Source organism: Microcaecilia unicolor, chromosome 3 (assembly GCF_901765095.1).
Source record: "Microcaecilia unicolor chromosome 3, aMicUni1.1, whole genome shotgun sequence".
Classification (NCBI taxonomy): domain Eukaryota; kingdom Metazoa; phylum Chordata; class Amphibia; order Gymnophiona; family Siphonopidae; genus Microcaecilia; species Microcaecilia unicolor.
In genome coordinates, this window is record NC_044033.1 from 8,848,958 (window position 1) to 8,860,969 (window position 12,012).

The 12,012-nt window shown below is 50.9% G+C and overlaps 1 protein-coding gene across 1 annotated transcript in view; it reads right to left on the reverse strand.

The window, feature by feature from the left end:
• Window positions 1-2,629: 2,629 nt before the first annotated feature.
• The window catches only part of LOC115465336 (adenosine 3'-phospho 5'-phosphosulfate transporter 1-like), a 76,999-nt gene continuing 67,616 nt past the window's right edge, over window positions 2,630-12,012 (reverse strand). Inside the window, exons 3-4 of the mRNA XM_030195756.1 lie at window positions 5,185-5,345; window positions 2,630-4,591 (exon numbers count right to left, since the gene is read on the reverse strand). Coding sequence (XP_030051616.1) covers window positions 3,653-4,591; window positions 5,185-5,345 — 1,100 coding nt within the window. The 3' untranslated portion in view covers window positions 2,630-3,652. The remainder of the gene's footprint in view (window positions 4,592-5,184; window positions 5,346-12,012) is intronic.

Here is a 12,012-nt window from a genome sequence, read left to right on the forward strand (position 1 = left end):
AGGTGAGAAGCGCTCTCATGTCAGTGCAGAGGGCCCGGCACGGAGGGGGGAGGGAGCGGTGGCGAGGAGGGTAGCTGGACATGGGGGGAGGGCAGGGGGAGAAAGGAGGGTTGCTGGACATGGGGAGAGAGCAAGGCAGAGAGGAGGGTTGCTGGACATGGGGGGGAGGGCAGGGAAGAGAACAGGGTGGGGGGGGGAGGCCAAGGGAAAGAGGAGGGTTGTTGGATATGGGAGGAGGGCAGGGGAGAGAGGAGGGTCGGTGGACGGGGTGAGGCCAGGGGAGATAGGAGGGCTGCTGGACATGGGGGGGGGGGGGAGGGCAGGGGAGAGAGCAGGGTTGCTGGACATGGATCGATGGAGGGGAGAGGAGGGCAGGGGAGGGGAGAGAGAGAGGAGGGTTGCTAGACATGGGGGGAGGGCAAGGGAGAGAGCAGGGTTGGTGGACAGGGGGGGGGGAGGCCAAGGGAAAGAGGAGGGTTGCTGGATATGGGGGGAGGGTAGGGGAAAGAGGATGGTTGGTGGATGGGGGGAGGGCAGGGGAAAGAGGATGGTTGGTGGACGGGGGGAGGCCAGGGGATACAGGAGGGCTGCTGGACATAGAAGGGAGGGCAGGGGAGAGAGCAGGGTTGCTGGACATGGATAGGGGGAGGGCAGGGGAGAGAACAGGGTGGGGGGAGGCCAAGGGGAAAGAGGAGGGTTGTTGGATATGGGAGGAGGGCAGGGGAGAGAGGAGGGTCGGTGGACGGGGTGAGGCCAGGGGAGACAGGAGGGCTGCTGGACATGGGGGGAGGGCAGAAAAGAGAGCAGGGTTGCTGGACATGGATCGATGGAGGGGAGAGAAGGGCAGGGGAGAGAGAGGAGGGTTGCTGGACATGGGGGGAGGGCATGGGAGAGAGCAGGGTTGGTGGACGGGGGGGGGGGGGGGGGGGGAGCCAAGGGAAAGAGGAGGGTTGCTGGATATGGGGGAGGGCAGGGGAACGAGGATGGTTGGTGGACGGGGGGAGGGCAAGGGAAAGAGGATGGTTGGTGGACGGGGGGAGGCCAGGGGATACAGGAGGGCTGCTGGACATAGAAGGGAGGGCAGGGGAGAGAGCAGGGTTGCTGGACATGGATAGGGGGAGGGCAGGGGAGAGAGGAGGTTTGCTGGACATGGAGGTGAGAATTACAAATCTTGCCCGTTTTAACGGGCTTAACGGCTAGTATAAATATGAAACATATCTGGCTAAAAAAATCACTCAAATTTGCTCTGAATGAGGAGAAATGGTCTCCACTTTTATCTTACTTTAAAGATTCTTAGCGTGGCATGTTGTGCTATATATCATTAACTGTTGTTCTTTGCTTATATGTGACCTTTGATTGAAATGTACCTTTACTATGTATCCTCCTTATTCCCCCCCCACCCCTTCTTTCTTTTCACTAATTTTGTACATTTGTTCGCTATTGCCTAGTTGTTGCTTTTTTGATTGCATTTGTATTGAAAATCAATAAAAATACTAAGACTAAAGAAATCAATCTCTGCTGTAATCTATCCAAAGCGTTAGCAGGGAGTCTGCAGAACAGATAAGTGTCCTGCCCCACGCTCCCCCATGCAATACTATCACCCTAGTGACACTGTAGGAGGCCTGAGTGTCTCTGCCACACCGTCCCTGTTCAAACTTCTTCTACTAACCTATAAATGTACTCACTCTGCTGCTCCCCAGTATCTCTCCACACTCGTCCTTCCCTACACCCCTTCCCGTGCACTCCGCTCCATGGATAAATCCTTCTTATCTGTTCCCTTCTCCACTACTGCCAACTCCAGACTTCGCGCCTTCTGTCTCGCTGCACCCTACGCCTGGAATAAACTTCCTGAGCCCCTACATCTTGCCCCATCCTTGGCCACCTTTAAATCTAGACTGAAAGCCCACCTCTTTAACATTGCTTAAATTGACTCGTAACCACTCGCCTCCACCTACCCTCCTCTCCTCTTTCCTCTACATATTAATTGATTTGTTTGCTTTATTTTTTTGTCTACTAGATTGTAAGCTCTTTGAGCAGGGACTGTCTTTCTTCTATGTTTGTGCAGCGCTGCGTACGCCTTGTAGCGCTATAGAAATGCTAAATAGTAGTAGTAGTAGTCTCTTGTAACCAGAGCTAATAGTGTGATGTCATAATGCCTCAGTCCACCAATAAGAGCCAACCTCATCAGTGATGTCACAATGGCTTGATTGTCCTATACTTGGCTCACTTTTATTACATAGCTCTTTGAGCAGGGACTGTCTTTCTTCTATGTTTGTGCAGCGCTGCGTACGCTTTGTAGCGCTATAGAAATACTAAATAGTAGTAGTAGCAGTAACTCTGTATAAAGCCCACGTCCCTGCCTTACATCCTGATTATAAACTGTGTCCCCCAGCAACGCTGCAGAAAATCTGCGTTTCCCTTTCCCCAAACCCCCATGCAATACCATACACCCCCACTGACACTACGGAAAGTCTTCCCTACCCGACCCACTCAATGCAATACTGTAACTCCCCCCCCCCCCCCCCCCCTCCACAAAGAAAATAAATAAATAAATTGGTGATTCTGTGGTCTGCTCCAGTCAGCACCAACCCCAGTGGAACACAATTCCTCCACTTCCTCCTGAAGAAACAGAACCACTGTACATGCCTGCACCATCCCTTTAATTAGACAAATAAAATAATCATCAAATCAATTTCTCAGAAAGAGTGCAAATGCCTGGGCTGGAAGAAGCGAAGCGTCTTTGACGCTCCCTGTCCGTACAGTCAAGCATGCTATGGTGAAGTATGGCAGGTGCCTGCTGCACAGAGAGGCATTTGGGGAGGGGGTGGGGGGGACGGCAACCTTATTTCTCTGTTCAGTAACTCAACCAAGCATATCCAGACTGTGCCGGAGCTGTATAAGACGACACTTCAGTTCCGGCACATCTGCCAGCTTCATAAATAAGGAGGAGAAAGTGGAGGTTCACCTGAATCGTGTAACAGTCACATCCTGATCTCTGCTTTCCTAATTCATCAAAATCTCCCAGGAAACAGCACTGGGGACGATGGACGTGAACAACCAGGAGTAGACGATAACAGAGCACTTTCAGTCAGCATCCCTGCACCACCCCCCCCCCCCCCCTGCTGGAGGTGGCTGGAACTGCAGGAGCCAACATCTTTCCCATATCCAGAGTTCCTGTACTATTCCCTACAACACCTCCTACTGGAGGGAGGTGGAACTGCAGGTACTTTGACTTCCTCCCCGTAGCACTTTCTTTGGGGAAGAGGCTGGGCCTTCTTGAGCCATGCACTGCCCCGTCAGTGCTCCATCAAGCCTACACAACATTTTATAATGTTTAAATTCATCTTTTTTAAGTACAAAGGCCTTGAAAATGACTGACAGGATGTGAAGGTGGGGGCTGCATTTCATACACTGACAGGTGCTTTTCTGCGGGGGGGTATTAAGGCCTACGACAGGGCCAGATCTTCTAGGTGGCCCTACAGCGCCATCCTTTATGGACCATTAAGGCAGAGGGAAACATGATGCAGCAAAAGTTTCACATCCATGTGTCCTCTTCCCCCTGATTTTACTAAAAAGATTTTTACTAAAAAATATTCTCTTTTCACCCAATTGTGTCCATATAAAAGAACTTGGGGGGGGGGAGGGGCCCACGTTATACTTTCTGCACCGGTGCCTCACTGAGCACTGCCTTCCTGCTGCGCTTCTTCATCCGACTGCGAGCGTAGACACGCAGGAAGAGCGCCAGAAAGACCACGGCCACGCCCAGTCCACCCACCAGACTGACGGCGTGGCCGTAGATGAGGCAGGAGAGGAGAATGGCGAAAGCTTGCCGCAGAGTCATGATGATGGTGAACACGGCTGCGCCAAACCTGTTGATTGTGTAAAAGATGAAGAGCTGGCCGAAGGCGGAGCAGACGGAGAGCAGGGCGGCGTGGACCGCAAACTCCGGGTGACGGGCCATGAAGCGAACGGACTCGAACAGCGCGCCCTGCTCCAGCAGCGAGCCCATGGTGAAGAGACAGGAGAACAGGTTCACCCCAAACATCATCTGCACTGAGGACATCTTGTACTTGAAGAGCGAGTCCTGCCAGTTGGAGGTGAAGCTGTCGAAGACGATGTAACCAGCCAGGATGACCAGGCCAGAGAAGGTGGTGACGGTGGAGGGGTGCTTGCCAGTGCTGTTTGACAGTAGGAACATGCTGACACCTATGGAGATGAGCACCGCGGTAAGGTACTCCCAGTATTCGTAGGACTTGCTCGACACCAGCTTCCCCATAAGCATGACCGGGATGACTTTGGAGGCCTTGGCCAGCACCTGTGTGGGGAAGCTGATGAATTTGAGGGCCTCATATTGGCACCAGCTACTGAGGATGTTGGAGAGGGAGGCAAAGGAATACTTGTACATGGGGGCGCCATGACGCGGTTGCTTGCTCACTGCACAGTACAGTCCTGCCACTGTGAAGGCCAAGATGCGGTTCATGAACACCAGGAACTGGGAGTCCTTGAACTTCTCACCAGGGCTGGAGTCCGTGGCACCGTACGTCCTTGTCATCACTCGCTCCTGAAGGACGCCCCACGTCAGGTACGAGACCTACCAGGCAAAAGGGAGGAGCAACAGTTAATAATCAGTCCACAATCAGGGCATAAAAAGCAGAGCTATTATGGTCTCCTTGAACTCCAGACCTTCACCCCAACCGCATCCCATACTGCAACTAAGGACAGCTCACTCTCTCTCAAAAGGTCCCACGGTAGCTCCCCATGGTCTCCACGCACATAATGCCTCAAAATATTCCCGCACCCCCAAGACTCCAGCTCCTCCTCATCCCCCATGAACCTTTCCAGCTCTCAGCCCCCACTTTTGATTCTAACAATAATAGAACTAGGGAACACAAGATGAAATTAGAATGTGGTAGGTTTAAAACAAATTGGAGAAAGTTTTTCTTTACTCAGCGTGTGGTTAGACTCTGGAACTCATTGCCGGAGAAGGTAGTGAGGGCAGCTGGCCCTGCTGAGTTTAAAGGGGGTCTGGACAGATTCCTGAAGGAAAAGTCCATTGATCGTTATTAAATTTGGGGTTTTTGCCAGGTTCTTGGGGCCTGGATTGGCTGCTGTCGGAGACAGAGTGCTGGGCTTGATGGACCTTTGGTCTTTTCCCAGCCTGGCAGTGCTTATGTACTTATGTACCTGTAAGCCAGCAGCGCAGAAGAGAAGCCTGAGGACCTGCCTGGCTGTGGAAGGGTCCGTTGCCTCGTTTCGAGCACTTGATGAGGCATCTTCAGAGTGCAGAGATTTTAATTCACTGCCGAATACACAGGATTTCACCAAGGGGAAGCAGATCCCATGGCCTGGAGAGAGACAGATATGGAGCCATTAGTTGGGAGACAACAAAAAACTAGACTATCACCGGTCCATTTGGGTCATGAGGAGCCAGGACCTCTTACAATTTTGTGATAAGTCATCATGGCTGCTCAATATGAACTACAATGCTTAAAAGTGGGGTAAACAATGTGTCAGCTACCTTGAAGGGCATCCGGGCATTGGTAACAGACGAGAGGCTGAGGGAGTGTGGTTATAGAGTGGTCCTTCGGGGGTATATGTCTAAAGCACAACTGGCTCATATGTTGGGGCCGGACAATTCGGGGTGTTCTAAATGCGGAGGGGGTCCCAGCTCATTATATCATGCCTTATGGCAATGCCCCAAGGTGCGCATGTTCTGGCAGAGGGTAAGAGGATTTTTGATTCGATTGGGGAATAGAATTCAAGGAACGGAGAGGCAGTTTCTGTTGGATCAACCAAGAGCATTTGCTCCATTAGGTGCCCCTGCTATAATGTTATGTAGGAAGCTGAGCTTGGTAGCTCGGAAATGCATTATGCAGTACTGGGTCTCATCGGAAGGGCCAGCTTATTGGCATTGGCGCAATCAGGTGCATCTCCTGGCCTCTTGGGAGGCTAGGGATTCAAAACAATCGCCTAAGCGCAGAGTACGCTTTCTACAGATCTGGACACCATACCTGCAAACTCTCAGTCCAAGGGGACGTAGTCTACATGTTAACGCCTGATAAATAGTGGAATAATGGAGAGTATGGGTAGCCTGGAGTGGTAAATTTAGTTTAGAGGGGAATCCTGCTTGCAAGGGGGGGAGGTATTGGGTGGGGGGTTGAAGGGGTTGAGTGAGATGTATATGGCTAAAGCTTGGCAGTGCTCTAGAGCTTTGATGTTTAGTTTTCTGATATTTTGTGATAAGCACTATTTCACCTAACGAGGTATTTAAAGTGTATGATATTAGGAATAAAAGTCATTTAACATCTAATATTAGCACTTGACAAGGAATTGTTAAGAGGGGAGGGGGGAGAAAAATGGGGAAGAAAAGTGTTTGGCGATGTTGAATAAGTTGTAAGAATGCTGTTTTGTATATCAAGCAATGCTATATGAATATTCTAAGTTAATCTGTATTGTGATAATCGTCAATAAAACAGTTTAAACAAAAAGTGGGGTAAACAGAGAGGTGACTACGTAGGGACTGGAGAAGAAGACCACACTCCTCACTCCACAAAGAATTAACGCCCCAATGATCAAAGGTAGATGTGGGCTATCGACGGACTAGCGCCTGCATTTATCAGTGTGGTAAGATCAGAGGGTCTGGCGCGAGCACGCTAGGGAAAACCGCAGAGCTCATTTAAATTATATTTAAATGACCCTCTGTGGTATTCTGCCAGTATGATCAGAACGCTGCGCTCTGATCTTACAGGCAAAATAGTACCTTAACCCTATACCAGCTTGGAGCTGGCATTTGGGTTAAGGCACTATTCCTCCCCACCCCCTGACGTTGGCCCGGCTGCCATCATAAGTGGACCCCCCCAAAGGCAAGGCCTTGGTAAGCCACTACACCCCCATCCCCGGACAGACACTGGGGGACTTGGGGGCTGGACCACCAGCCCCCCTAACACCCCTCCCAACAGAAGGGTCTAGCGGCCACGAACACTCCGCCCCCCATACCTTAGATGCTGGAGGAGGGAATAGCACTCCCTCCTCCTTTCAACGCTGCGTCTGAAATGACAGTACGATGCGCTGGACGGGGCTTCCATACCATATACGTTTGTTCAGGCAGAATCCTCCCGCACTTTTCCTCAATAATCAATGCTAATAGCGCACCTAAATTTGCATGTTATTAGCGTTGATCATTGGGGAGTTAATTCCCTGCACTGTTTCGGACTTGATCATTCCTTTCACATTTGCTTCCCCCCAACCTGACAACTTAACCAGCTGCCTAACACAGCGCAGCTCCAGTCCCTCTCTGCCACCAGGTCCCCCATCCCTCCTCAATGGCCTTTGACATATTTGTAACTCTGATTACACAAGTCACTCACAGGGGGATGATCAGAAGCAAACGCCGGCGCTAGAGGCTGTTAGCGCCATACTAGTGCCGGCGTTTGCTAACGCCCCATGATCAGAGCCCTCGAGTGCGTGGAACAACGCACTCGAGGGCTCTGAACGCAACTAGCATGCAAATGCATGCTAACAGGGCTAAACATATTCATCCCCAATGATCAGCGGCCAGCGTGCCAAAGATTGGGTCGCTGGCCGCGGCAAACCCTACGCAAGCTCCAAGCTGGCGTTAGGGTTTGCACATCATTGGGGAGGAATGGTGAGTCCTGTCCAGCATGCGATCCCCCCCCCCCCCCCAAGGTTCAGGGAGGACTGGAGATCCGGTGGGTCTCCAGCCCCCCCCTCCCAGCGAGGGAACCCTGGTGGTCCAGTCCCCTGTACCTTGTGTGTTGGAGGAGGGAGGGTAGCCTGCCTTCCTCCTCTTCCTGTGACGCCGGAAAATGGCGGCGCTATACACCATACAAGGTAGGGGGGACTGGACCACCAGGGACCCTTCGCTGGGGGACTAGGGGGGGCTCGAGACCCACCGGATCTTCAGCCCTCCCTGAATCTGGGAGGGGGATCATCGGGGGGGATTGGAGGTCCAGTGGACCTCCAGCCCCCCTGTCGCTGGGGGGGGGGTTGGTCGCCCACTTGGGGTGGGGAATCATCGGGGGGACCAGAGGTCCACTGGACCTCCAGCCCCCGTTGCTCGGGGGGTAGTTGGGGCCTGGTGGTCGCCCATCTCTGTATACAAACCTTGCCTTGTCTTACCTCACACCCTGCTCTCATCCATCTCTTGGAACACACACACTGATTCTTCCTGTTTTGGAGAATATACTTTATGCAGGATGCAAGGAACAGACCTTAAAGAAGCTTCAGACTGCTCAGAACACGGCAGCCAGGCTTATATTTGGAAAAACACGATATGAAAGCGCAAAGCCCCTCCGCAAAAAACTACACTGGCTCCCAATGAAAGAATGCATTGCCTTCAAAATCTGTACCCTGGTTCACAAAGTTATCTACAGTGAAGCCCCTGGATACTTGATCGACCTACCAACTAGAAACACATCCAAATCAACACGAACGTACCTAAATCTGCACTATCCAAGCTGCAAAGGCCTCAAATACAAATCAACTTATACATCCAGCTTTTCCTACATAAGCACACAACTATGAAACGCACTACCAAAAGCCTTGAAAATGACGCACGACCACCTAAACTTCCGGAAATCACTAAAAACTAATCTATTCAAAAAGTCATACCCTGCCGATCCAACCTAAATGCCTGATCTCTGCGACACAACAAAACTAAAGTATGTAAGAGTGGAGGAGTGGCCTAGTGGTTAGGGTGGTGGACTTTGGTCCTGGGGAACTGAGGAACTGAGTTCAATTCCCACGTCAGGCACGGGCAGCTCCTTGTGACTCTGGGCAAGTCACTTAACCCTCCATTGCCCCATGTAAGCCGCATTGAGCCTGCCATGAGTGGGAAAGCGCAGGGTACAAATGTAACCAAAATAAAATAGATACTATTGGAGATTCTACATGGAATGTTGCTACTATTGGAGATTCTACATGGAATGTTGCTACTATTGGAGATTCTACATGGAATGTTGCTACTATTGGAGGTTCTACATGGAATGTTGCTATTCCACTAGTAACATTCCATGTAGAAGCCTGCGCGGCCAAATTGGTGATCTGCAAGGGCCGACTTCTACATGTAGAATCTCAAATAGTAGCAACAGTGGAGGAGTGGCCTAGTGGTTAGGGTGGTGGACTTTGGTCCTGAGGAACAGAGTTCGATTCCCACTTCAGGCACAGGCAGCTCCTTGTGACTCTGGGCAAGTCACTTAACCCTCCATTGCCCCATGTAAGCCACATTGAGCCTGCCATGAGTGGGAAAGCGCGGGGTACAAATGTAACAAAAAAAAACCTCAACTCTTCCGTTGTACGATTCCCTAATTGTGGTTGTGCCACATGATCTTTATTCTACCACATCACTTTGTATTTGTTCTCACCAGAGCCGGCAAACGCCATAACGGTACTATGTAAGCCACACTGAGCCTACAAATAGGTGGGAAAATGTGGGATACAAATGTAACAAATAAATACTCCTTGCTTTACTATCTTCCTACAACCTACTCTTATCCTTCTCCGAATACTTTGTGTTCATTTGCTTATATTTATAAACCAGTACTATCTGAAGACCTGAAGCAGTGTGCAACACACATCAACAACAACAAAAAAAACAATAATCCCCACAATACATCTTCAAATAATAACCACCTTAATCCACCCCCCTTCCCACGCGTCTGTCTCGGCGGCATGCAGCGCTTTTCCCGCGTCAGAGGCGGCTGTGGAGCCAGCACCATTTTCTGCTGTTGATCCTTCCTGCCTCTCCGGTTCGGCTGCCTCGGCCCCTTGCACCTCAGTAGTAGTAGTAGTAGTTGCACTTTCTGAAGTGCTTTCTCAAGTTTCTCCTGCTGCCTCCTCAGGTTCAGATTTTTCTTCGGAGTTTATTCTTTTAATACATCAGGCTTATTTAATTAAGAAAGGTTTCTCGGTGCCCCCCCCCCCCCCCTTCTCAAGAGCCTTTACTAGAAGGCACAGAGGCTTCTCCTCAGGGAGATTTTGGCTCTCTCTTACATCTTGAGGATCCTATGGCTAAGCGAAGGAGGTTAACCTCTTTACCTGAGGAAGGGTCCTTGGGACCCCATTCCCCTCCTCCTTCCATTTTTGGGAGGGCTCTGGTGAGCCTGGCCGTCCTTCTAGGCTAGAGGACTTGGAAGAGACTGATTTTCTTCCTGCTGAACAGGATGGCCCGACGGCTGTAACAATTTTTCATCGTGGTGAGCTACCTACTCTGATCTCGCAGGTCCTGGAAGCCGTGAATATTGCAGATCCAGAGGTTCAGGCGTCAACCTCAGTTAATTTCAAAATGGCAAGTACTCGGAGACCTTCTAAAGCTTTTCCTCTGCATGATTCCATTCAAGAACTGATTTCCGCTCAGTGGTCTGACCCTGAGAGTACATTCAAAGTGGCTAGGGCTATGGCCCGACTTTATCCGGTGTCTACTCCTACTTTAGACTCCTTTTCATTACATAAAGTGGATGCTTTGGTTACTGCAGTCACCAAGAAAACCACTCTTCCGGTGGAAGGTGGAGTTGTGTTTAAAGATGTTCAAGACGGACGTCTGGAAGCTTCCCTTAAACATTCCTTTGAGGTGGTGGCCTTGGCCTTACAGGCCTCTATTTGCAGTTCTTATGCTGCCAGGGCATGCCTTTCTTAGATCCAGCAGGGTATACAACAGATTCCAGATCCTTCTCCCCCGCTTGCTGGTGCTCCTATGACCTGGTCAGGGCGTCTGCTAAACAGATGGCTTTTGTGGTTTCGGCTCGCCGTCTCCTGTGGCTCCGCCACTGGTCGGCAGATATGGCTTCCAAACAGCGCCTTACCAGACTTCCCTTTAGGCGGAAGTTTCTTTTCGGTGAGGATCTTGAAAAAATTGTGAAAGACCTGGGAGATTCGAGTCCCAACGGCTACCGGAAGATAAGCCCAAGGCTAATGCAAGGTCGGCCTCTTCTAAACCTCATTTCCGTGACTCCCGCCACTATCGCCATGGTCGTGGTTCGGCCTTTCAGAATGACAAGCGATTGTTGGCAGCAGCTACCAGGCCTCAAGCTCAAGGTCGACCTACACGACGATGGGGCGCAGGTCCTCTCTTCGGTTCTTTCTATAGGAGGTCGGCTGACCCTATTTTACGAAGAGTGGACCAAGATTACTACAGACCAGTGGGTCTTGGATCTTATCAGAGACAGCTACAGATCAGAATTTGCCTTGCCCATCGCAGACTTCTTTTTGGAATCTCGATGTGCCACACAAGCCAGAAGAGCGGCAGTAGAAGCCACTTTGTAGGCATTACTAGACCTTGGAGCAGTGGTCCCTGTCCCACAAACCGAGGTTCGCACCGGTCGTTATTCCATCTACTTTGTGGTTCCTCGAAAAAGGGGTTCCTTCAGGCCTATTCTTGACCTCAGACATGTGAACAAGCGTCTTTGAGTTTGCCATTTTTGCATGGAGACCGTTCGGTCGGTGCTTGTGTCTGTCCAGCCGGGAGAGTTCCTCATGGCTCTGGATTTGAAACAGGCGTACTTGCATATCCCCGTTTGGCCTCCTCATCAGAAGTTTCTTTGGTTTGTCGTGTTAGGTCATCATTTTCAGTTTTGCGCGCTATCCTTTGGCCTGGCTACGGCTCCTCAAACCTTTTCCAAGGTCATGGTAGTTGCCGCGGCCTTTCTTCGAAAAGAGGGGATCAAAGTCCACCCTTATCTAGACGATTGGTTGATCCGGGCAGACTCGGAAAAAGAGTTGGTTAGCCACCTCTCGAGTTTTGCAGTTCCTGCAGTCCCTGGGTTGGGTAATCTATCTGCCCAAGAGTCATTTGGTTCCCTCCCAGTCCTTGGAGTATCTGGGAGTAGTTTTCGACACAGCTCAAGGACGTGTCTTCTTACCAGAAGCCAAGAGACTCAAATTTTGTTCTCAGATTCGCTGTCTGTTACGGACTCCCTCTCCTCAGGCTTGGGATTATGTCCAAGTTCTGGGGTCGATGACATCCACCCTGGAGGTGGTTCCGTGGGCGAGGGCTCA